The sequence below is a fragment of the Xiphophorus maculatus genome, chromosome 5 (genome assembly GCF_002775205.1).
Source record: "Xiphophorus maculatus strain JP 163 A chromosome 5, X_maculatus-5.0-male, whole genome shotgun sequence".
NCBI lineage: Eukaryota > Metazoa > Chordata > Actinopteri > Cyprinodontiformes > Poeciliidae > Xiphophorus > Xiphophorus maculatus.
Window position 1 is genome coordinate 26,014,716 of NC_036447.1, and position 23,797 is coordinate 26,038,512.

Consider the following 23,797-nt stretch of genomic DNA (forward strand, 5'->3'; position numbering starts at 1 on the left):
TAATAAGATGAGAGTGCAGTATAACTGGTAGTGCTACATGTTGGGGTTTTTTTTCCATATTTATTTAAAATCGATACAATGCAGTAAGGAAGTCAATTATGTCGCTAATTTTACCGTAATATGTTATTGTGTTAACAATTTCAATTCATTTTGGGATATGAATTGATGGCTTGTCAGTAAAATAATAATCTTGGTGAACCATTTTTTTTACTTGATCTCGAAAATTGAAAATATTTAAAAGTAAAATATTTATGCATGCCTGTCAAATTTTGGATTTTGTGTTGCAGTTTTCTTTTTGTCGCATTTGCAATCCGGATATTAGCAAAATGATCATTTTAACAAGCTATGACATTGAAAATAATAGATATTTATTTATTTACAACATCTTACTGTTAATCTAAACAAGGTTACACTTTTTTTAATTATTTTTATTTTAATTTACAATGTTTTACTGTTGTGATTTACAGGATGTTACTGAGAAATTCAGACTTTTTTCAGTTTAGTGAGTAAGTAATATATCACCTCTATCAACCAATAGAAAATGAAGAATGAGGAAACAAAAGACTGTTTTTTGCTCCTGAACTTGTTGGAAAAGCAACAACGTTACTAAAAGTCTCGAACCTCTCTGACATCTTCATTACGACTTCCGGCTGTCAAGCCAACAAATGTGCCAGAGGCTGATAGTCGATGTGTGTTGCAGTTTGTAGGTATAAATACAATGTGATCAAAAACTATTTGCCCCCTTACAGATTTTATCTACCTTGTCACACTTTCATGTTTCAGATCATCAAACTCTTTTTTTTTTTTTTAAATATCAAATCAGAGAATTAACCAGAGTAAATACGTAATGCACTTTTTAGATTCTGATTTTATTTATGAAAGTGAAAAAAAAAAAGGTTATATAAACCAAACTGGCCCAATGTGGGGGAAAAAAATAATTGGTGATTAAACATAACTAGTTGGGCCACCCTTTTGTGGCACCAACTGCCATTAAAACTTTGCAATAACGGCCAATGAGGGGGTTTTTTATGTCGTAAAGAAGGAATCCGGTCATGCAATGGCGTCCCAACGTGGAGTTAAGTGCAGATTTTCACTAGAATGCTCCAGAACTAACAAAAAGCTCCTGTTTTGTCTTTTCAGTCCACTGAATATTTAGCATTGACAAAGACTGGAAGAAAGCTGAAGTCAAATGTGAGATGGGCGTTTGTTGTTGCTCTTTGGTGGCTTCCATCTTTTCCTTCCATGGGGGCATTTTAGTTAGCCAGTCTCTTTCTGACTGTTGCACTCTTGGGAATAACTTTTGTAGACCAGTAACTTCTGTAACAGATTCCCTACTGTACCCTGTCTTCCCTGTTAAGACATGGATTAGACTAATGTGATGGCTTTGTTTGCCATCTGTTATTGAATTCATCTTGATCAGGGAATTGTGTGTTAGTTTTGAAAATAGTTTAGCCAGCTTTATTTGCATATACATACATACATACATACATACATACATACATACATACATACATACATACAGTATACATATATATATATATATACAGTATATATATATGGAGACATTCAGGTATCATAGCAGAACAGATACAAGTGAATTGCAGGTAAAGTACTAAATAGAGAAGCTAATAAATCAGATGCTAATAAATCAGCCTTGATTTCCTTTATTTTTGGGCGATTGCGATCAGCCGATGTTTACATGGGAACCCAATCTCATCTGCCGATCCTGGTCACTTCCATAAAGGTCTGAAAATCAACTTTGTCGTTCTATTTAGCAACTTGTCTGGCAAAAAAAACAATCAGTATCAGCCAAAATTTGAATCGAGAGACGGGCTTTTTAAAGATTGGTGATCGGACAGAAAACTGCAATCGGTGCACCCGTAGTAGTAAAAGAGCGTAAATTAAAGCTGGAACAGCTCTAAAAGCACATCAATTTCTATCATAGAGAAGATGGCACGAAAAATTACAACAAAAGTGACAAAAAGTAGAATGCACACAACAAAGTGGGGAGATGATGCAAAAGGCTGCTGACAATCCCAACAACAAGAGGAATAACTCAAATAATCACTTCAAAACTGAATTTTATATGGACTCGGGTTATTTTTTTGTCCACTATTAAAATTAGTTAGACGTTTATCTATTACATTTATTTACTGTTATTTTTGGTACTCTAGTTGCAGCATAACAAAGGTGGAACAGGCTAATAACTTGACCATGTTTAATAGTTGAGCTATTGGCTTTTGTAAAAGCCGACAGCTGCTGCTTGAAGCTTGCCAACTATAGTTTCAAATGAGCATTACCTATAATGAGAGCATAGTGTGGAAATAAAGAGTGCCACGACAGTGATTTTTTTTTTCTCTTTCCCCTCCAACCAAATTTGCCTTTGCACAGCAAATGCCCACTGAGCAAATTTTTGTTAAAACAAAAAAAGAAAAAAATCACAGAAAAGCGACACCGTCTCCCGTCTAAAATATATGAAACTGCGGCTGAAAAGTGAAAGCCGAACAGACGTATAATCAAAGATGTCTAAATGCAGTCAGAAGGTCAGACGGAGTTAATCATACTGGCATCCAAGTGCTGATACTGGACATCATCTAAACAGAAATGGATAGCTTCCCCATACCTTTTTTTTTCTGGGCAAAATAAATACAAGCGCTGCAGATGGACATAAAGTAAATATCCATAAGCAATTAGTGGCAAGAAAAACCTCATTAAAAGGAAACCGTAGGAATGATATGAGTCATGGCTGAAATTTTAAGGGGGCAGGGTTGACACCCATAACTCATTAAAATGTAGTTCATCTGCCCGATGCCTCACAATAATAAAAATCACCAACGTTTTTAAAGCGATGCGGTGCATTTTGTTTATTTGCAAGGACACGTTTTTTTTTTTTTTTTCACATCCAGGCTGCTTGACTGATTTCATTTCAACATACACAGGGGCACAGATGTATGGACATCCTACATGCACCACCTTCTCCCCCCATACAGGTCAGAAAGGTCACAACAACTTGCAGGAAACATAAAGGAGAGTTAATTCAAAACACTTGACCCTTGGCCCGCAGTTAACATGTGCCTCATTACATGCTCTGGCTCAATGCTCTACTGTGTGTGGCTTCTTCTCTGTCGGGGTGTGTGTGTGTGTGTGTGTGTGTGTGTGTGTGTGTGTGTGTGTGTGTGTGTGTGTGTGTGTGTGTGTGTGTGTGTGTGTGTCCCTATGTGCTTAAAAAGTGTCTTTTTTTAACACTTTATGCAAAACCCCCCTCATGCAGCCCTTCAATGTGCTGCACGCAAATATTCAAAGTGTGTCCAGATAATGCGCTATTTCTGCTGGAACGTCGTAATTACTAGACTTTTTTTGATATCAGCCTCAATCTCGGCCAAATCAGTGAGTTTACTACTTTTGGGAGGTTAAAAGGTATCCTGTTAGCAAGCAGCAGGCTAAAGCTAAAGCTAACACTGGTCAGAAGAAAGAGGCTGTCTCTCACGTTGAAGTAGCGAACGTGTCCGTTAATCACGTAAAAAAAAAAAAAATTAATTTCCCTCCCGTGTTGGAAGACGTTTGTGGCGGCAAGTGCCGCATTCGCCGACACCGAGGACCGACTGAGACAAGCGGCACAATGTGGCTACAGCGTAGCCTCCCCCACCGCTCAAACTTCAGAGACCACTTATCATTTATGCACATCAGTTGTTCATTAATTCATCTTACGTGAAAGTCTAGCAGAGTCCCGCCGGCGGACACCTCGGAGGCTGAGTCCCGCTACCAGCGGGGAAGCAGGGCAAGTCGGGGCGGCCAGAAAGCTGTCGGTGCCCCCGCTGTGTGCCAGCCTCGATGCCCGGTAGGATTTAGGAGAGCTCGGTTGGCCCGGGCCGGTGTGAGAGACCCGGCCGTGTTCAGCGGGAGGGGGCAGCAGCAGCGGCGGCGGAGAAAGGATTCAAAATATAGCTTTTTTTTTTTTCTCCCCCCTCCCTTTTATTTTAAATGTCAGCTCCAACTTCACTTAAAGAATGCAGCCAAATATTTCTCTCTTTTTGTCGTCTGGGGAAAAGGTGGGGACATTAAAAAAATTCCTCGAAACCGTGGAGGGGGCCGGTGGTCTCCCCGCGCCAGCAGCACCGAGCGATGTCCTCCTCCTCCCGGCGGTACAGCGGAGCAGCTACCGATCCGGTTCGGAGACGAGCTAGTCCCGTCCAAGATGTCGCTTATGATGTCTTGCTTCAATTAAATTATTTATAATAAGCAATCTCGGCCAACCACAGACGCGATACGGGGCAGAACTCCAATTTCCAGACTATTTTTTCTTTCTTCTTCTTCTTCTTTTTTTTTTTTAACCGGGGAGGAGTTTATAGCGGGTGATCTTGGCACTCCATCTTTAACCGACATCAACAGGTCATCCCGGGACACAAATGCGCTGCAACTGTGGGCGAGACGGAGGGACGGATCCGCGGCATGGCGAGAGGAGAACAGGGCAGAGAGAGAGGAGGGGAGAGAAATGTTTACGGGAATGGCTGGAAGACGAGAAAAACTCAACCGAGCCGGTTTATTCACTGCACTTTGCGATTTTAGGCGACTGGCAGCGGTTTGCACTTGCAGCTTGACGACGCAAAGAGACAAGGTTGCGTTTGAGGAAGTTCAGGAATGCGGGAGAAAGATGAGCCGGGAACTCATAAAGCCACTCACCGACGAAAGAAAGGAGAGCAGGGCCGCCACTAGAGATTTTGTAAGGGGGGCGGAGGGGGAGCTACACGGGAGCCACTTATAATAATACAAAAAAAACAAACTTAGATTGAATCTTGGGATTGAGCTGCATGGTGCAGTTGGTAGCACTGTAGTCATTTCACTCAAAGTAGAAGGTCTTGGTTTTGAATCCCAGTCTGTGGTCGTTCGTGGATTTCTCTCCATGAACGTGTGGGTTCTGAACATTTTTTGTATGGGTGGGCAAACCAGGCCAGTAAAAATTTTGAGTGCACAGCTAAACAAACAAACAAAAAAAAATTAAGATATATTTACTGTATTAACAATTGTTATTCTATTTAAAATTTTATAAATATACATTTATTTATGTGTTACATTTATTTCTTGATTGAAGGAGATGACTCATGCTTTTCTCGGTGGCAAACATTTTTCCTGGAAGGGGCCATGAACCCTTTACACCCCCTTAGGGGGCGCCACTGGTGGGTTCTCTCACTGGTGGGTTCTCTCACTGGTGGGTTCTCTCACTGGTGGGTTCTGTGGGAGGAAGTACTCCGGCTTCCTCCCACAGTTCAAAAACATGACTCTCAGGTTAACTGGCCTCTGTAAACTGCCTGCAGGTATGACTTTCTGTCCTGTGTGATGCCCTATGATGGCCTGGCACCTCATCCATCACAGGATGACTGCTGGAGATGGGGTGTGGGGGCACTTGGGTGCATGATGACCTCAGGTAATTGGTAAAATAAGACACAAAATATACACTCAGCTCAAGCCGTGGGTAGCGGATAAAGCAATGAAATGTCCTGCCCAAAACTTTTGTCCACTGACTCAAGCTTAAATATGAATCCACTATACTTATGCTTGATTTTTCATATGTTGATCAACTGAAAATCTGTGCTTCTTACACGTAAAATTCGTTTTGTCTGAATACTGATTTCACAGCCATCTCCTGGTTCTTACAACCGGAGCAGAGTGTAGAAATGTAGAAATTCCGAGAATAAATATAATTGCAATAATATAAAGTTTCAGACCTATATTAATATCTGATATTAATCTTGATGTCATGGCTGATAACCGTTATTGGCAACAAGATGGAAATAAACAAAGCTTGTCAATTGGCCAAGTTTTACTTATCGAACCAAATATCATAAAAACATGACTAACATCGGGCGATGCTGATATAGATACCGATATATTGTGCATCCCTAATAAATTTTGCCATAATTTATGACATATGGTGAGACATCAAGCAATACCTGCTTGATGTCTTATGAAATTTGAAAGCAGTGCCAGAAAAAGTGGCATATGTCTAAAAATAGGGCCCCACAAAGAAAACATATAAATATAAATAAATCTTGTAACCTATAAACATTTGACCCCTCCTATTTTAAAATCATTCACTGTATATTATTATATTATATTATATTATATTATATTATATTATATTATATTATATTATATTATATTATATTATATTATATTATATTATACTGAATTTTTGGGATGATAATTGCCCCCCTCACTCCCCCCTCTTGGTGGCGCCACTGAAGGAGGGGGGCAGCGCGACAAAAGTATGAAGCCGGTGTGAAGTGGTTAAAGTTTGGTCTGTCCCCATGTGCCCATCCCCCCACAATAGTTACCACAACTTTACCATCCAATTCAGAACAAAACAACAAAAAGACTCCCAGTAGCTTCACCTTCACTTCAGCAGCCTCCACCATACCTCCCTGTTCAGCCAGATTCATGAGGACGCCTCCCCAGCCCCTCACTAAAACACAGCGCTGGAACGGGACAAGACGTCTCCGTCCCGCACCGGCTGATGAGTCCGAACCGCCGGGTACGAGTTGATCCGAAACCCTTCAACTTACCCCTCCGCTGGATTCTGCTGGAATTTCTTCCGAATGGAGGAGCGGCGCACAAGAAGAAGAAGAAGAAGAAGCGGTCTAGTTTCTCCCTCCCTCCGCCTCGCCACAGACAGTCATTCACTTTGACTGTATGCTGTGAACCAGCAGCAGCACACCATTCATGCGCACGCACACACACACACACACACACGCACACACACACACACACACACACACACACACACACACACACACACACACACACACACACACACACGCATGCATGCATGCAGGCGAGAATTGGAGCTCAGAACTATCGAGGAGGGGGGAACAGAGAGGAGCAAAGCCGGGATGTTTTTTTTTTGTTAACCCTCCCATCCATCCCAGGGGTTGCAGACTGATCACAGAGCCACTGATCGACCTGATAGATAGGCAGGTAGACGGACAGAATAGGGGGGGAGAGATGCTGCCGTACCGTTTTGCCAATGGAGCCATTGTAATGAACTGATATATGGCACCTTTACTTCCAGCAATCAATGACTTGGAATTATCTCGGTGAGTTAACTACTTCCTGTCATTAACCCGGCTTGAGATGACAACGGAGGTTATCGATGCACGTCATTAGTGTCTTATTGTCAGATAATAAGAAATGTGCTCATGTGGCGATAAAGGGAAAATCTAGCCGAAAATGAAACAAAGCGCAGAAGTTCTACTCTTAACGATGTGAGCAAAGTATATATATATATATATATATATATATATATATATATATATATATATATATATATATATATATATATATGTCTGTGTGTGTGTGTATAAATTAAATTTGGCGGGAAGGTCGGCAGCATCAGCAAACCGCACATAAGTAAAGTAATCTGATTACTTTTAAAAGGATGACCGATAGGAGCCGAAAGGCGTCGCAGGAAGCAGGTAAGACGTGCCGCCAGCGTCCCCAGCCGACCCGACTGTCTGAGCCCCACCCACCACCAGTCCACCCACTCAAGCCCCGCGCACTCACTTTTGTCTTCTGCCGGTGGGAGCGACTCCCTCGTGCCCTAGCCCAGCCAAAGGACGGTGAAAGCCGGGGGTGGGGGGGCGCAGGTTCGATGCCCCGCTATCCTCTCAGTTGCGTGAAACAGAGCGTCTAGACTCCGGGCAGGTGAAGCCCCTCCAGGGCCTCCAGGCGCTGCGCACAGTGAATACTAAACAGGATGAGACTGCACTCAGGAGCGGCACTGCGCTCCCCGCTCTCTCTCCCTGTCATGCCAAATACTATTAACTCTATAATTCTCCTGTGTCAGATGTATAGCGCCACGCTCTCTGGGCATCCATTGTCACAGCGCCCCCATCCAGATGTTCCGGTTTGTGTGGAGAGGCGTGTACAGTGTGAAGGCAGGTGATGCAAATCACGGACGGGTTACCGAGTCGATTACTTGTAGATGTTTATGTCCTCACATTCCGTTTGTCAGGATGAAAATGATTTTCTTGGCAGCAACTAAAGTCAGCAAAACTCAAAATATGTCAGAAGAAGAATTGTAGATTTACAGTTTTAACAAGCAGACACAACAACTGCATGGAAGGTGTTCGGATGTCAAGTTTGTTGCACATTTCAGCAACAAGGCAGTTCAACGTGGTTACACCATGAGATCATAACACAATGAAACAAGCAACAAACGGTACATTTTGTCAGATGCCACCATCAAAATCATCAAGAAAACAAACCTCAGATACTCTGATCAATGTTCCAGTTATTAGAATCAAATGTAACTCACAACAGGTGGCTTTTTTTTTCAGCCTTTATTTAAAGGAGTCCAGTGTTTCGGCAGTTTTGCAGTTTTCTGGACGATTGTTCCAGATTTTAGAGGAGCATAAAAACGGAACGCCGGTTCTGAATCTGGGAATGCAGATGTGCCGCCGATCTGCCTGGAAGACGATTGGAGGTGTTGCCCGTCAGGGGAAAGGAAATGGGTTATGAGGTTCAATGGCGACCCAGGAACCGGGGCCAAACGTCTCCCCTGGAGAACGCTTTCAAGGTCAGGGGAAACCTAGACTGAGCTGGTTTGCCACATAGAAGAAGTTTGCAAATAGGAAAACTTTTAAGAGCTTTCAGCTCTGGTGGTGGAAGCAGAATGTCGAGGGGCTTTTTTTTTCCACTTTAAGGGACGTCGACAAGAAGTCACACACTGATTAAACTGTTTTACTTTTGTGAGGTAAAACAACAGATTTTTTTATGTTGTTGCTATTTGTCAAGAGAAAGTACACTAAGTGAAGGCACATTATTGGACAAGGTGAGGTAACACAGGGATGAAACTCAAACCGTAATGTTTGCCAACTGATACAACATATTAAACAGGAGCCAAAACTCACGGAGGAAAGTGCAGGAGTTTGTCTTCTAAATGAGACAAGTGTTTCCTGTATGCTTCTTACGTCTGAACAAATAGGTGTAACAGAGAGACAGAAGTGTTTCCTTGCTGAGAAAACATATAGACCTGGTTGAAATCTTTTAAAATCCTCGTGGAGGAATGTGTTTTTGTAGGTCAAAACCAATTTTTTTCACTTTTGGCTCCAACTCTAAAAGGTTAAATAAGGCACAAAAGCAACACCGCACATCACCAAAACATTGTGCCACCGTGGTGAAATGTTGCGCTGGCAGGACATTTGACTATTTCCCTATGGTTGCTCTCTTTGGATGGATTCTGCGTTGTGACAGAAGGTACTAAAGTTCTAGACACCAGCCGGCTTCACTGAAAACCTCGGCTGTCTGCTGGACAACTGAAGGTTCGGGGAAGTTTTATTTTCTGCCTTTTCTGCTTTGTTTGATTTTATTCAGGCTGTTTTGTCACGCTCTAGTGACACACAAGACAAAGTCCTAAACATGTACAGTCATTAAGAAACGCATTAGCAAAACCGTTTTGTCATTTCTCTGTGGGCACTGGAAGAGCATGGACTCTGCAGGCAAAGAGGCAGCGAAATTGAATTCTGTTCAGGCGACTTGTCCAATAAAAAGGCATCACTGTCATGCCGTAACACAATACATTTATGGAATGTAGTGGCCTTATCTTCTTTCTGCAGAGATATTCTCAGCCCCACACTTCCTGAATCTGGGAAATTGTGGTGATTCTATAGGCTATGTTTAGCCTTTCATTAAAATGCGCCGCTATCTGCAGGCACGGGGATATTAAATTATTATTCATGAGAGCAGACTGACGTGTTTTATGCATGTTTACTGGGCGAAAAGTAGGCCAGATTCCTGCTGACTGATGAACCCTCTCACTCTATTTTTTTTATACGTCATGCAGTTTCTCTGCGGCTCTATTGGCGGCCCCTGTGTGGAGGAACTTAGGCAGACCGTTGTAGCATTTAATGTCGGCCAAGTCACCTGAAATTAAATGTACCCAAAATTCTCAAAAAATGTTACATTTGTCATTTCGAGGTTTAAACACTCCACTTAATATGTATTGCAGATATTTACAATACAAATGTTTATAGCTATCCAATGTATCAAACTTATATTTCTCATAGGAAAAAAAAATCTATCTTTTCTACTACTGCTTTATGTTTTCCAGTTTTTAATGTCTTGCTACAGATTTCCTTAATTGACTGCATGGATTTGCCTTGATCTAAGCTATTTCACTGTTCCAATTGGTGGAAGTCAATGGTATTTGGGGATAACAATGTAAATGGGGCCTGCATCTGAATGAACGTTTTTTTTTATTTATTTGTGAAACATTTTAGAAACCATTTTTCTTCAGCTTCACAATTGTGGAGTACTTGCAGTTAGTTTATAACACAAAGTCCCAATAAAATGCATTGAAATTTGCTGCGAAAGTGTGACAAAATGTGGAGAAAGCGTGCATGAATATTGCATGACACTAATGTATTATTTATGACACAACAGGTGCAACTGAATCCTTGCCATAGAAGTGTTATTTCATTGCAGTTGTATTTAGGCAAAACATCAACTCCACTTTCTCTGTGGTAAAATAGCTTTGTGTCCAGGTCTTCATCAGATATCCAACATGTCTCCTTATATTCTGCATATTCAAAATGACACTACACAGACACACGAGGAATGATCAACCCAAACTAAAAGCTTTGACTTACAACAATGGGATATAAGAAACTGAAAACACGTTATTGCATTCAAGCATTGCATTTTAAATATAAACATCAATGACATGTAACATGATTTGGTTAGAAAGAATGATCTTTGAGGCACATGCAAGACGGAATGTGGATGGGGGGAAAAAGGGCGTGTCTCTGTATTTGAATACTTATTTCAATAAGTATTGAATGGTAAATTATATGGTAAATCGGCTTGCCATACCAACGGAGCAACCAAATGGTTCAGACCTTCTCTTTGAGCCGAACAGGCTTCCGTACTGTCGCTCGAGTCATGGCTGCTCCCATGTGCTAGTTTGAGTAAATTGCAAAGCAAAGCAACGCAGCAGAACTGAAGACACCGACACTGCGGGACAAGAAAGGCATTTTACGAAGCAGCACAGAAGAAGTCCGAGAGACGGAAGTGTCGCAGGTAAATAAATAAATAAATTTGTATCACTGCCTGCTAAGCTTGACGAGCATCATTGATGTGAGACGAAGTATGAAGCAGTCGGCTTGTTTGCTTGCTTGCTTAAAAAGTTGCTCCGTTTAATAAAACACACATGGCGTCGCTTAAATTTACAGACTCGTTGTAAGTAAGTTCTACGTAAAAGCAAACAAAAACAAAACACCAAACTGAATTTAAAAGAAGGTCATGTATAAGAGAATATCAAGAAACGAAGGTAAGGGAAAATAATTTTAATTGGATTTTCACAATTTATACGATAGTCCCCCCCACCAAACGCTTGTTAACTAATATAATACACTAATTAGCGGGTGTCTTACATTGGAAATAATGAAAACGGACTCGGGTTGTTTCCGTGACACGTTTTAGTTTTTGAGGTTTTGGAGTGGCATTTTATCTTTAAATGTTTTTATTCATACCTAGAACAGATTCTGCCTGAATTGGCTATAAACATAGAAATAAAGACACAAATTATAATTTTTAGTAGTGTTAATGTCACATAATCCTTGTTAATTCGTTGTTTATATTATTTACAATCTTATTGTTTTATAAGTTGCTTATATGTCACTCATTATTCTCACTTTTTCATATTCTGTTTTTATTTACATATTTATTTTTTATTATTAGGTAAGGTTCTGAAACAAAGCCAAAAACTTTGAGCATCCCACTGGTTACTTTGTCGTCCAGCATATTTGAGAATGGGAAAAGTATGGCGTGACCAAAACTGCTGACTAATCATTCGTGCACTTTGCTAAATACTCTCTAGATGCGTAGATCTGGGTAGCGGAAGACCTGCTGGTTTAATTGGTCCTTGATGTGGTTCTATAAAGTATTGACACGCACACGCCACACTTTTCAGATGCATTTTTTTTTTAAGTTTTTTTTTTAAAATGCATAAATTTCCTTCTGCCTTCTTCAGAAATATGCTCTAATTTGTGTATCAAATAAAATCTTAATACAATGCAGTGAATTTTGTGGTGGTAATGTGACAGACGTCTCCTTTCGCAGGCTGCGTCCCATGCTGGTGCGGACGGCCCGGCGGCTCCCTCTCATCATCTCCGGTCGGCTCCACCCTTCCCCTTCGTATTCAGCCAATCAGACGTGTCGGAGGAGCCGGAGCTCTATGGACCCCCAGGTGTCCGCCGCTGACCCCTCGTCCGGGATTAGTTCTGATTCAACGCATGTTTCAGAGGAACCGACCGCCGTCGAGCTGTTACCTGGAGAGACCGTTGTGAAGGAGGGGAAGGCGGCCATCTTGTTTCCCAACGCCAACGAGGTGTTTTACAACCCGGTCCAGGAGTTTAATAGAGATTTAACGTAAGGCAACTTTGGTGTTGGAACAAAACATGTGGAAAATATTCAAAACAAAGGCGTTTATGCTACTTGGTTCCGCTTTTATATATATATATATTTTTTTTTGTTTCATTTTTCCAGTTGTGCCGTAATCACGGAGTTTGCTCGAGACCTGTTGGCTCAACGGGGGGTGAAGGTGCTCGTTCCTGGAGAAAAAGAGCGAGTGGTGGTCTCTCTGTTGGAGGAGACGAACGAGGCCGAGACGGCGGAGAAAAACGGTGCAGAGGAGCCCAAAGTTACAGCAAGAGTAGGGGAAAAATGTGAGGTGTGTACCGAGTTCCCACTGGTAAAAATATAAAAAGTATGGTGGATGTTACCAGCATACAGTAAACACATGTTTCTGCTGTTGCTTTTTGTTTAAATTATGCATATGGAGAACCTGGAATATTGATAGATGTTGAATGGAAAGGAGCTACTGTAGTAGTGATGAAGCATTAAAGGTGCAGTGTTATGTAGAATCAACTCTATTTTGAGTTTCTTTCATGTACATTTGGAAAACCCCCTAATCTCCCGTGGCAACCAGTCAGCTGTGCAAAATGCCTGGGTGGACCTCTGCCTTTGACCACGAAGCTCCTCCTCTGAACTGCAACTTCTGAAGTTTCAGAGCTTCCTCCTCACAGAGCAGCCCACCCCCACTCAGCTCCTTCAGACTAGCCAGCAGCAATTAGCAAACAGCTGGTGGAACTGTGCCTCCTGAACTCATTATACGAGTTATTTCTCAGTGCAACGCTGGTTAAAAACGTTGTTAAAGGGTTAATAGAGGAGCCGTGTTGTGTTGACTTCCTGAAGGTGGAGTTCCAGAAACGGCAGGATTTCTTAAAGAGACAGAGGCCCAATTTCAAGGCGTAAAATTTCTTCTAAGTCATTTGATATTTATGTATAGCATTTTTATAACAACTGAAGTTAACAAGGTTGTTAACAGCACAGTTAACAAGTTAACTGTAACAAGTTAACTGTACTGTGCTCTAAAATACACAACACTGAACTGGTGGAGATGCAAATGCTTCTGAAGTGAAGCATAAAGTCTGTCACACTGAGTGGTCTGATTTCCACTGGGAGGAGTCATCCTATCTGGAAAAATACTCACACACGCACACACACACACGTACTGCTTCAAGAGTAGAACCTCTTTTAATAAAGGCTTCCATCAAGCTGCTTATATTAATCATCTACTAGGTAATTTCACACTTTGGTGGCCCCAAGTGGTAAGGAGAGGTAATTGGAGATTTTCCTGAAAGTTGAAAGCATTTACTGTACGATAGATATTGTCCCAGTTCTCACAGGAGATGAACTAGTTGGAGTTGGCGCTTTGCTTTTTTTAATTGAGCACTTTTTTGTTTGTTTGTTTTATTCTTTGTAGATTTCTTCTCTTTAAAGAAAAAAAAACACTTTGAGAGTGACTTTTTCTTTCAGAAAAACTTCATTTATTGGCCTTCAATGCAGAATGCTGCACAGGAAGTTGGCAGCAGTAAATACAAGCTAGTAGAAATGGAGCTAAAAATCTTGATTTTTAAAAAAAATAGTATTTAATCCTTTTAAATTAATTTATAAACTGTTTAGATATTTTTTCTTTAAATATCAAAAATCTTTTTATCTTGCCTCGTCCATCATTGTTCCAATTAGTATAAAATTTCGGTGAATCATGTTTCTGGACTAAAATGACCCGTACAGATTATTGTCTGCTGATGTTAATTTTTTTTCTGGGTTTTTTTTTTCGCTCGTCTCCTCCAATGTGCAGAACGGTCTCCGCGTCCTGGAGGGCCTGGCGGCCTCCGGGTTGCGCTCGGTGCGTTTTGCTCTGGAGGTCCCCGGCCTGCAGAGCGTCACCGCCAACGACTTCTCCAGCAAAGCGGCGGCGCTGATCGCCCGGAACGCCCAGTACAACCGGGTCGACCACCTGCTGCAGCCCAGCTGCAGGGATGCCAGGTTACCCAGCCGCTGCTTTTATGTGTCTGGATTTCCTTCATTGCTGTTGCTCCGTGTTTCTACGTTGAGCTTTACATTTCGTGACCTGACTCATCTCCTGATCTCTGATCTCCCCCTTTTTTTTCTTCAATTAAATCATTCTTTCTATTTCTGTAAGTTTCATTTCAGAATATGAAATGTTCTCAGCAATTTTCATTCCTTTTTTTTTTGTGTGTGTGTGTCCAGCATGCTAATGTATGAAATGCGAGGGAAGAAAGAGCGATACGATGTCATCGATCTGGATCCCTACGGAAGCCCGGCGGCGTTCGTGGACGCAGCAGTGCAGGCTGTCAGTGAAGGAGGTGAGTTGTTGTTCAGACTGTCGTCTGCTTCGGTTCCATTTCACCGATGGCAGGTTTTAGCTGATCACCGATCTTTTAAACGACAACTTTTTGGTTTTGTCTGAAAAGTCATTAAATTTACCAGCTGATTTCCAGATTGTTGTGCAGATTTAATAGTTAGTTAGTTAGTTGTGCAGTCCTATTAAATGTTGAGTTTCCATAAGATCCGCTGATAAAGTATAAAGTGTCCTTATGATTTAATTTCTGTCAGATTACTGATTTTGAAGATCTATTGAAGTATCAAATCAGATTAATGATATTCTTTTCTATGAAGCAATGGGAATTTTATTTTTGTACAGATGTAGCACAAAGCTGAGTTTACTACTACTAATTTTTTACTTGTAAAATTACTTAAATAAATTCTCTTTCCCAAATCTAATAAAAACCAAACAGACACAGCTGGACCTCTTTTTAGGCGCCAAAATATGTTCATGATTTATAGATTGTGGAGTCAGCTGAATTGAGCACGCTGCAGTGTGTTTCGTTGGAATCGTTTGCTGATCGATGCCGACCGTCTTCTCTCCGTCAGGCCTGCTGTGCGTAACGTGCACCGACATGGCCGTGATGGCGGGAAACAACGGGGAAACCTGCTACAGCAAATACGGCTCAGTCTCCATCAAAAGCAAATACTGCCATGAGATGGTGAGTTCACTGAAATGGGAAAACGGATGCGCTGCGGTCGTGATTGTGTTGTATAAAAACGGGCCAGTTACTGTAACACTGAAAGTTGTCAGAAGCTGAACCTAAAACAAAAACAAACCATTTCTTTTTTTTTTTTTCAGTGAAGTTTTAGATAATAACCCTCAAATCAGAGGAGATTTTTCTATTTCTCGTAGAATTAAATTGCCAGTTTGTTCCTTTTAGACCACAAGGTTATGTCTTTTATTTTATTTTTCTTATTTTTATTGTATTTATTTGTTTTGAACAGTCAAGCTTTTCCTGACTGATTCCAGCTTCTGGAGATCTTTAAGGTCTGATCTTTCATGTCCAACAAAAACAACACAAATACAATATTACACTCATTTAACCATGTCTCAAAAGTTCACAAAAAATTTTTTTTATTTATTGAACTCAAAAGAAGTGCATTAAAGTGCATACTGTTGATGTGTGTAAAGGCTGAAGAAACGGTGGAAGTTGTTAGTTTTAATGCTTAATAAAAAGGATTTTTAGGTGTTTGATTTTCTTATTAGCCATTTCTGATCTCCACCGGATTGATTTGATGCACCTCTAATCTACATTAAATATTAAATAGATGTTGTTTCCTCCTCTGCAGGCTCTTCGTATCATCCTCCACAGTTTGGACCAGCGGGCCGGAGTGTACCAGCGATACATCCAGCCGCTGCTGTCCGTCAGCGCCGACTTTTACATCCGGGTCTTTGTTAGAGTCTTCACAGGACAGGCTACTGTCAAAAACTCTGCCAGGTACTTTTTTTGTCCATTTGTCTCTTTCTAACACACACAAACCTGTTAGCTGTCCAAATAAAAACTGTGCGATGGGAGATGATTGATCCTGGTTACCGGGTTTATCAACTGCGGTAGCAATTTTACTCCAACTCCTCCCCTTGTCATTTCTATATTCTTTGCACAAAATGTTGAATAAACATTAATGTTGTTTCCACGTATCATCTCCAATGTCCGCTGGACTTCGGGTTGCGCCGTGTCAGCTGTTTGGGATTCCCCTCCATAATTTCCCCTCAGAAAGCATGGAGGAGAATCCGGGCTTTCTGATTGGCTACCTGTCACATTCAACAGGTTGGTTAAGGCTCCCAGTTGGGGAAAACCCCTGATTTAGATCGGAGTGGCAAGACGTAACACACCACACACTACAGGATGATCGGTTATGAAATCACAAGTGACAATCTTAGAAAGACCAACTTTCTAAGATTGTCGTAAGGGGAAAAATAGGAGCAAAAAAATCGTGTAGTGTTAACTATTGCATCAAGTAGTCGATGTGCCCATTTTCTCTATTTAAATCTAATTATTACTGAAGGGCAACATGATATGCAGATGTCATAATCTACACTCTTGGTTGAATGCAGTATTTATTTCCACTTTGGTTTTATGTTGTTTAGTTTTTTTTCAAGTGCATTTTTTGTTAACGGAGACTGAGAATCCATTTTATTTTTGTTTTTGGTTGTTTTGTTTATTTTGTTTATCAATCCCAGTGTTAAATGTTCTTTTGAAAATAAAGTGTATCTATCTTTGGCAAGAAATCGCATGCATTATTACGTCATTTCCATTAAATCAGTGTAAAAATGGATTCATACAATATTATCGTTTATCACAATAATTTTTGAGACAATTAATCCATCCATCCATTTTCTGTTCACCGTGGGGTCAGGAAAGGTGCTGGTGTCTTTCTCCGGCTACGTTCCGGGCGAGAGGCAGGTTCACCCTGGACAGGTCGCCAGTCTGTCGCAAGAGACAATCGCTCTGCAAAATTTATCGTGACAGGCATATTTATTAGCACCAGTATTGACAAATAAAGTGATACTGAAGCAAGTCAATATATAAAACCACTATTAACACACATCTTATGTCCATCCAGACTGTGAAGAAAAGTTAATCTGACAGAAATGTAACTGAAAACCACGCAGGAGTGACGTCCGTTTGTCTCCCCATTTTCTCGTGGCAGTAAACAGGCGTTGGTGTACAACTGCGTCGGCTGCGGCTCCTTCCACATGCAGAGACTGGGTAGAAGAATAAGCAGCGGCAAACAGTAAGAAAGACGCACGATAAAAACTGAAACTGCAGACGTTCAGCTGAAGAGCTGAGGCAGCAAAACAGAAATGTGTTCTCTCTCTATGGGCTGCAGGGGAAAACTGGCATCATTCTGTTCTTGTCGTTCTGTTCTGGTTGTCTTTGACACATCATCTGGGCAGAACCTTTCTTCCTTTTTGCTTTTGCATGATGTCTGAGAAATATGAAGTGTGTGTGTGGTGGTGGAAGAAACCAATGAAGCCTTCCTGAGAGTTCTTGTGAAGTATGCAATGTCCTTGTTCTTAAAACAACAAACCTCTCGATTCTTTCTAAGGTTGTATCGGCTTTTAAATGTGGAATACCTAAACTAGTATCTTCGTTGCACTTCCTAACATGTGTAGGTTGCATCTTTTTGACATTTTAAGACGGTTTCCCTCCTATTTAAGTGTTAAAGTTGAATGGTGTGCTTGCAGCATGAAGTACTCTGCTGCCACTGGACCGCCGGTCGGACCAGAGTGTGAGCACTGCGGACAGAGACACCAGGTAGCACATAGAGATCAACACCCTTAACGCAACGTCAGACCTCAACAGAGCGGTGTTACTCTTTCGTAACGCCATTTTGTGTTTGCGAAGCTTGAAAGGCGCCCTGGGCGTTTGAACAATCTTTTGGTTCTGTCTCGTAGCTGGGCGGTCCCTTCTGGGCCGAAGCCATCCACGACCTGGACTTCGTCCAGAAGGTTTTAGAGGCCGTGTCGGGGAACCCGTCCAGATTCGGAACGTCCAAACGTATCGAGGGCATGCTCAGCATGGTTACGGAGGTAACCCCTCACCCGGTCGGTGTGACCGCGCTGGTGTGGTTGGTGAATGTTGATGATGAATGTTTTCTCTGTTTGTTTCAGGAGTTGGAAGATGTTCCTCTCTACTACACAGTGGACAGTCTGAGCAGCACAATACACTGTAACACTCCGCCGTTGCTCCAGTTTAGGTAGGAGACAACAGTTTTATAGCTCTGGAACTTGTTTTTAGAAAAAAAACTGCATGATTAATTATGATTTACAAAAAATACCCTAAAACAATCTAATATGGACAATTTTAGGAGTCTGGGATGTTTGTGCTTCCTTAAAAAGTCTTAAATTCATGTATCTAAAATGAAGGCCTTAAATTTCTAAAAAGAAATGTAAGTTGATCAGGTGGGACATTTTTTCATGGCAGGAATATTTAGTCTCATAAACATATCTGGAAAAGAAATTAAGAGACCACTGCAAAATGATCAGTATCTCTGATTTGACTCTTTATAGGTTTATGTTTGAGTAAAATGAAGATTGTTCTTTTATTCTATGAACTGCTGACATCATGTCTCTGAAATTCCAAGCAAAAATGTATTATTGATTTGCAGAAAATGAGAAATGGTCAAAATAACGAAAAATATGCAGTGATCTCGGACCTAAATAATGCAAAGAAAACAACAACACTAACGTTTTCACTCGGGAAGAGTTCAGAAATCAATATTTGGTGGAATAACTGTGAGGTTTTCAATGGGGTTCAGTGCAGTGGCCTCTTAGTTTTTTCCAGAGCTGTGTACTCTAATATGTAGTTTTTTGTCAGGCTAAAGCTTGACTCTTCAGACATCTTGGTTGCGTTCTGTGACTGGATGCGGTTGAGGCTACCGCTAATTAGCTGGTAATACATTCTTCCTAGCTAGCTAGATAGCTAGCGTTTTTGTGTCTATCATGGCTAAGGGCAAATTTGGCTGGACCACGTTAGTTTTCGCCACTGGCTCACTACCGCTAACTAGCTGCTAACATACCGTTGCTAGCTAGCTTTCTTTGTATCTTCTCATTTTTACCACTGGCTCGTACCACTAACAAGCTGCTAATATGCTTTTTAAAAAGTCTGAAATTAGACTTGTTGAAATCCTCAGATTTGGAAGACTATTGGAGCAAAAAAGATGCAGAGCGCTGTGAAAAATGAAAAACAGATTTAAGATGCGAGTTTAATCTTATTTGAGCTGCCTGTGAAAAATAATTAGTTTTATCATGTGGTCGATGAACAGAGGAAAAGGTTTGGGTTTCCATATTAACACACTAAATTAGGAAACAAACATGACTAAATCTGAGTAGTGTGGATGGTTAAACTGATGTTGCGTCTTGGACTGACTGGATCCGCTCTCCTGCAGGTCGGCTCTCCTCCACGCGGGCCACAGGGTTTCTCTCGCTCACGCCTGTAAAAACGCGGTGAAGACGGACGCTCCTCCTGGAGTCATCTGGGACGTCATGAGATGTTGGGTAGGTGCTTCACAAAACACCTTTTCGATTATTACAACCCAACAGAAATCCATGTTAAAGAATCACATGATAATGTGTTTTTGTTTTTTTTCTCCCCCGTTTTTGTCTGTGGTAGGAGAAAACGAATCCTGTAAAGAGGGAGAAATTGTCTCAGACCAGTCCTGCGTTCAAGATCCTCTCCACTGAACCCAGGTGAGACGAGACCCGACGAGAAGGTCCAGTGGATGGGCTCCTGTCGGGACTTTGGAAAATGTTTCCGTCTGTTGTGAAAATGACTTGTGTGTATTTATGATGTGTGTGTGTGTGTGTTTAGCCTAGAAGCCTGCTTCACCGTGAGAGAGGATGCAAACCCTCAGTCTCGTAAACGCCACCTGACCCGGTTCCAGGAGAACCCTCAGGCCTTCTGGGGGCCCAAAGCTCGAGCCAAAGCAGGGTCGGTCACACAAACTCACACATCCACACGCATCTCAGGGTTTGTTTTTTTCCCCTATAATTCAATTTAAAAAGTTAAAATCATTAACCTCATTCACCTCTTTCTGCTACACCTTTTTCTTCCACTAAACTTTCCATAAATATATCCTTTGAAACGGTGCTCTGCCATGTCTGCCGTCTTCCCTATGATTTTGTAGCTCTTTCTACTATTTACATATTTTTAATTTAATATCCTAATTTTCCGAATTTCTGGGTTTGGCTTTTGTTTAGTTATTAGCCATAATCTTCAAAAATAATGGAAATAGAAATAAACACATGAAGTACGTCAGTGTGCAATGAGTCTACATAATAGATTGTATCGTAATTACATTACAAAAAAAATACTTTACAATAATATTCCAATCTACTGAGATTCCCTGATTATTTAAGTGCAATCACACAGCTAGCGCTCCAAATTTACTGATGTTAATTGAAATTCTCAATGAAAATTAAACCCAAATGATGATGTTTAATAATATAAAACAACTTTGATAAATCTAAAATTATGAGTTACACATTTGCTTGTTTGAGGCTGAAGGTAAAAATAAAGTTTTTCAGTTCGTGAAAAGAGGCTGGTCCATCTTCGTTTGGTTACCTTGGTGACAATCAGATCATAGTCCCACAGTCAACCCCGTTAATTAATAAATCTGAAAGCATTTCTATGCAGAAATATGCAAACAATTCAGTTTAGTCATGCAGAAAAAATTCTAAGTCGTCATTTGTTCCAGTCTGATTCCACCAGTAAAACATGGCCGACCACTGGAGCTTATCGTGCCGATTGTTTCCGTCTGTTCCAGGGGCGGCATCTCTACTGACCTGCAGGACAAGAGGAAGAAGTTCCAGAACAAAAGGAAGAACCAGATCACCGACTCGTCGCAGCTCAAGAACTTCCCCTGCAAGAAGTTCAAGCAGGTCGGATCCGCCTCTGAGGAACCACGACCCGCTTTTATCCGTTCTGATCTGGCTTTGCTTCCTTCTCCAGGGAACGTGTGCGCACGGAGACAGCTGCTGCTACTCCCACCAGACGGAGCAGACGTGTGATGAGAAGACTGAATGAGTCTTTATTCTGAGGAGTTTTATTTGACTTTTAGGTTTTCTTTTAGTTGAAATGGTGGAGTCTGGATACTCTGAGGTTAGTTTTGGACCGCTGAACAGAATGGAAAGAATCTCTTCGGTTTTGCGCCAATAAAACATTTATTCTATTCAAATGAAGCCATTGCTTTGACTTTAAATTACTAGGGGTGTACCGACTGCAATTTTCTGACCTATTATTGATTATTAGAAAAGCTGAAATACAGATTCTGAACTTCTTCTCTTTTTTTTGTCAGAAGGTCCTGAATATTGGAACAGTGGGGCAAATTTTGATCATCAGATCTTTGTGAAGATCGGTTTCACATGTAAATACCGTCCGGTCAGCGATCAGGCAAAATAACGGAACTGGGCCGACCGGCTTATTGGTGCTGTAAATAGGTTTATAATTATTGGCACATAACGACCTGGTGGATCCAGCAGCATAAAAACTCATAGAGTTAATTTATAGGAGGCAATAAGAATGACATAAGATGCAAATGAGCAGATTTTTATTATGAAATGTGCTTCAGACTTCCTTATTCTTCTTTATATACATACCTAAATGATCCATCCATCCATTTTCTTTCACCCTTACCCCATTGCGGTTGGGAGGGGTGCTGGTCCCTACCTCCAGCTGTCAACGGGCGAGAGGCGGGGTCACCCTGGACAGGTCGTCAGTCCATCACAGATATCCAAATGATATAATTCTTTAAAAATCTGTATCTTTGCTTGGAATGTTTTTTTTAACTAAGATATTCCTCATCACAACTCAGGTTTTAGTCCAAACAATTGGACTGATTTTGGTATTCGTGTGACTGACAGAACCCACAGACAAACGCTGCTTGTCTCTCTAAACTCTCAAGGTTTCCCCCAGAAAACTTGCTAAGCCCGGTGGTTGGGCACTAGGACAGTCACTCATCCAGCGGCCCGTCGTGTTTTTGAGTTAAAATATGTTTAAAGTTGACTGGAAATGTGAAAATATCACTTGATAATCATGTGTTATTGAAAGATTAGAAGACTAATACCTGAACACCAACTATTAAAGCCTTAAAAAAATGCAGCCATTTTAAAAAAAACTTAATTAAGCGATGCTTATCCTGGTGGGGGCACAAGTAAAGCCTGGTGGCCCGCCAGGCTTATAATGCACTGGGGGAAACCCTGACTCTCATATCGGCATTCTAAACTGGAGCTGATTTAGATGAATGAAGTGCATATTTTAATATTTGCAGACAAAATGAAAGCTGTAAAATGTGAGTTTTAAGCAGTGCATTTACAGTGCAGCATAATCCAGTGAAGACAAGTCAGAGGATTCTGAATCAGATGCTAACTTTCCAGAAAAACACAATCATAGCTTTCTGTAAAGTTAGCTTCTCCAAGCTGGGGAGACTCAAAAATGTCTGAGAAGTGTAATTTTATTCCTAATAAGTGTAACAAGCCACATCTGTCAGTGATGCTCATGATCACGAGTTATTCCTTCATCATTTCAATGTGTTCAAATGAACATCGTTACCTCTGATTTACAGCCGTCTAGTTGTAATGTTCTACCGCTGCCACAAGAGGGCGTTAGCATTAACAGCATTGTACTGCAAACCCAATGGTGCAGAGGAGGAATATTATGGGTGGATTAACAAAAGGTGTTGTGAAGACAGGTTGGTAATGCTAACTGAGCGAATGCAAACTGCAAAAACCTTCAGCACAGTCGGAGTTATATAAAACAATGTTTACATTTTTGAATAGAAAGTATTGTGGGCTGTTCACCGGCACTTTTATTCATATTGAAGTAGTCTTTTCAGGGTTTTTATTTAGAGAATTAATTCAAGGTTTTTGGGGGACTATGGCTGTATGTTACTGTAAAAAAAAAAAAAAAATCGTTTTTTTTTTCAGTACCTTCTGTCTGAAACTTCAGGTCCAAACCAATTCATCTCCATTCAAATCGACCAGTCTAGTTTTAAAACAACTGAAATTAATTGACATTCTAACCTCTATAGTCGCTTTTGTGAATTTTATCTTAAAAACATGCTTTATTTCAGCATCCTGGAGCGTTCCCTGTCAATCAGCTGAAATTTGGGGGATTGCTTTTCTGAAAATAATTTTTCAGAAATTATTTTCAGAAAAAATAATGTCCTGCATTTTATGTCTGCATTTTATCAGAACATTTTTAGCATAGAATGGAAGTTACTGCAGAACCTCAAGTGTTAAAGGAAGATTCGGCCCAATTAGAGTCACAAAATAAACATCAGAGAAAATATTGCAGCAATAATTAGAACAGGAACAAAAAGCCAAACATGCCACAATGAAATGAATCAAAATGTCTCCAAAGCATCGGGGGACTGACATAGGGGCCACCGGGGGATTCCAGGTAGATTCCAGGTGATTCCAGGTAGATTCCAGAGATGCGCATCGCAGCGGCTGTTCCTCCAGGGCCGGCCCAAGGTAATATGGGGCCTCAGACAGAACCCCCCTCCCTCCGGAACCCGTCCTACTAAGAACCTCAGCATTAATAAC

At 41.0% G+C, this 23,797-nt stretch overlaps 2 protein-coding genes across 5 annotated transcripts in view; one reads left to right on the forward strand and one right to left on the reverse strand.

The window, feature by feature from the left end:
- nacc1 (nucleus accumbens associated 1) overlaps positions 1-10,787 on the reverse strand; it is a 37,764-nt gene extending 26,977 nt beyond the window's left edge. The window contains exon 1 of one of the 3 annotated variants that reach the window (XM_023333946.1): positions 7,558-10,787. The gene's annotated coding sequence lies outside the window, so the exon portion shown is untranslated. Of the gene's footprint in view, positions 1-3,708; positions 4,670-6,560; positions 6,708-7,557 lie in introns of those variants that run through there. The other 2 variants (XM_023333945.1, XM_014469298.2) reach the window with 2 other exon arrangements.
- Positions 6,850-21,429, forward strand: trmt1 (tRNA methyltransferase 1). Of its 2 annotated transcripts, none has more exons than XM_014469294.2 (16): positions 6,850-7,091; positions 12,115-12,423; positions 12,541-12,724; positions 14,198-14,385; positions 14,611-14,726; positions 15,295-15,407; positions 16,039-16,187; positions 17,401-17,484; positions 17,939-18,008; positions 18,149-18,283; positions 18,365-18,450; positions 19,642-19,750; positions 19,866-19,942; positions 20,064-20,183; positions 21,019-21,133; positions 21,204-21,429. In XM_014469294.2, exons 1-16 carry the CDS (start codon positions 7,048-7,050, stop codon positions 21,276-21,278), a joined length of 1,974 nt encoding a protein of 657 aa, XP_014324780.1. In that variant the 5' UTR covers positions 6,850-7,047; the 3' UTR covers positions 21,279-21,429. The 2 variants fall into 2 exon arrangements, with proteins under 2 accessions (XP_014324780.1, XP_023189712.1); XM_023333944.1 differs by lacking the exon at positions 6,850-7,091 and adding an exon at positions 10,926-11,073.
- Positions 21,430-23,797: the final 2,368 nt, after the last annotated feature.

Bases quoted from the DNA above. Each gene is read 5' to 3' on its own strand.
- trmt1 (XM_014469294.2), top strand. From the start codon at position 7,048: ATGGCACCTTTACTTCCAGCAATCAATGACTTGGAATTATCTCG. The intron at 15,408-16,038 runs GTGAGTTCACTG...CCTCCTCTGCAG, and splicing joins GCAAATACTGCCATGAGATG to GCTCTTCGTATCATCCTCCA. The intron at 18,009-18,148 runs GTAGCACATAGA...TCTGTCTCGTAG, and splicing joins ACTGCGGACAGAGACACCAG to CTGGGCGGTCCCTTCTGGGC.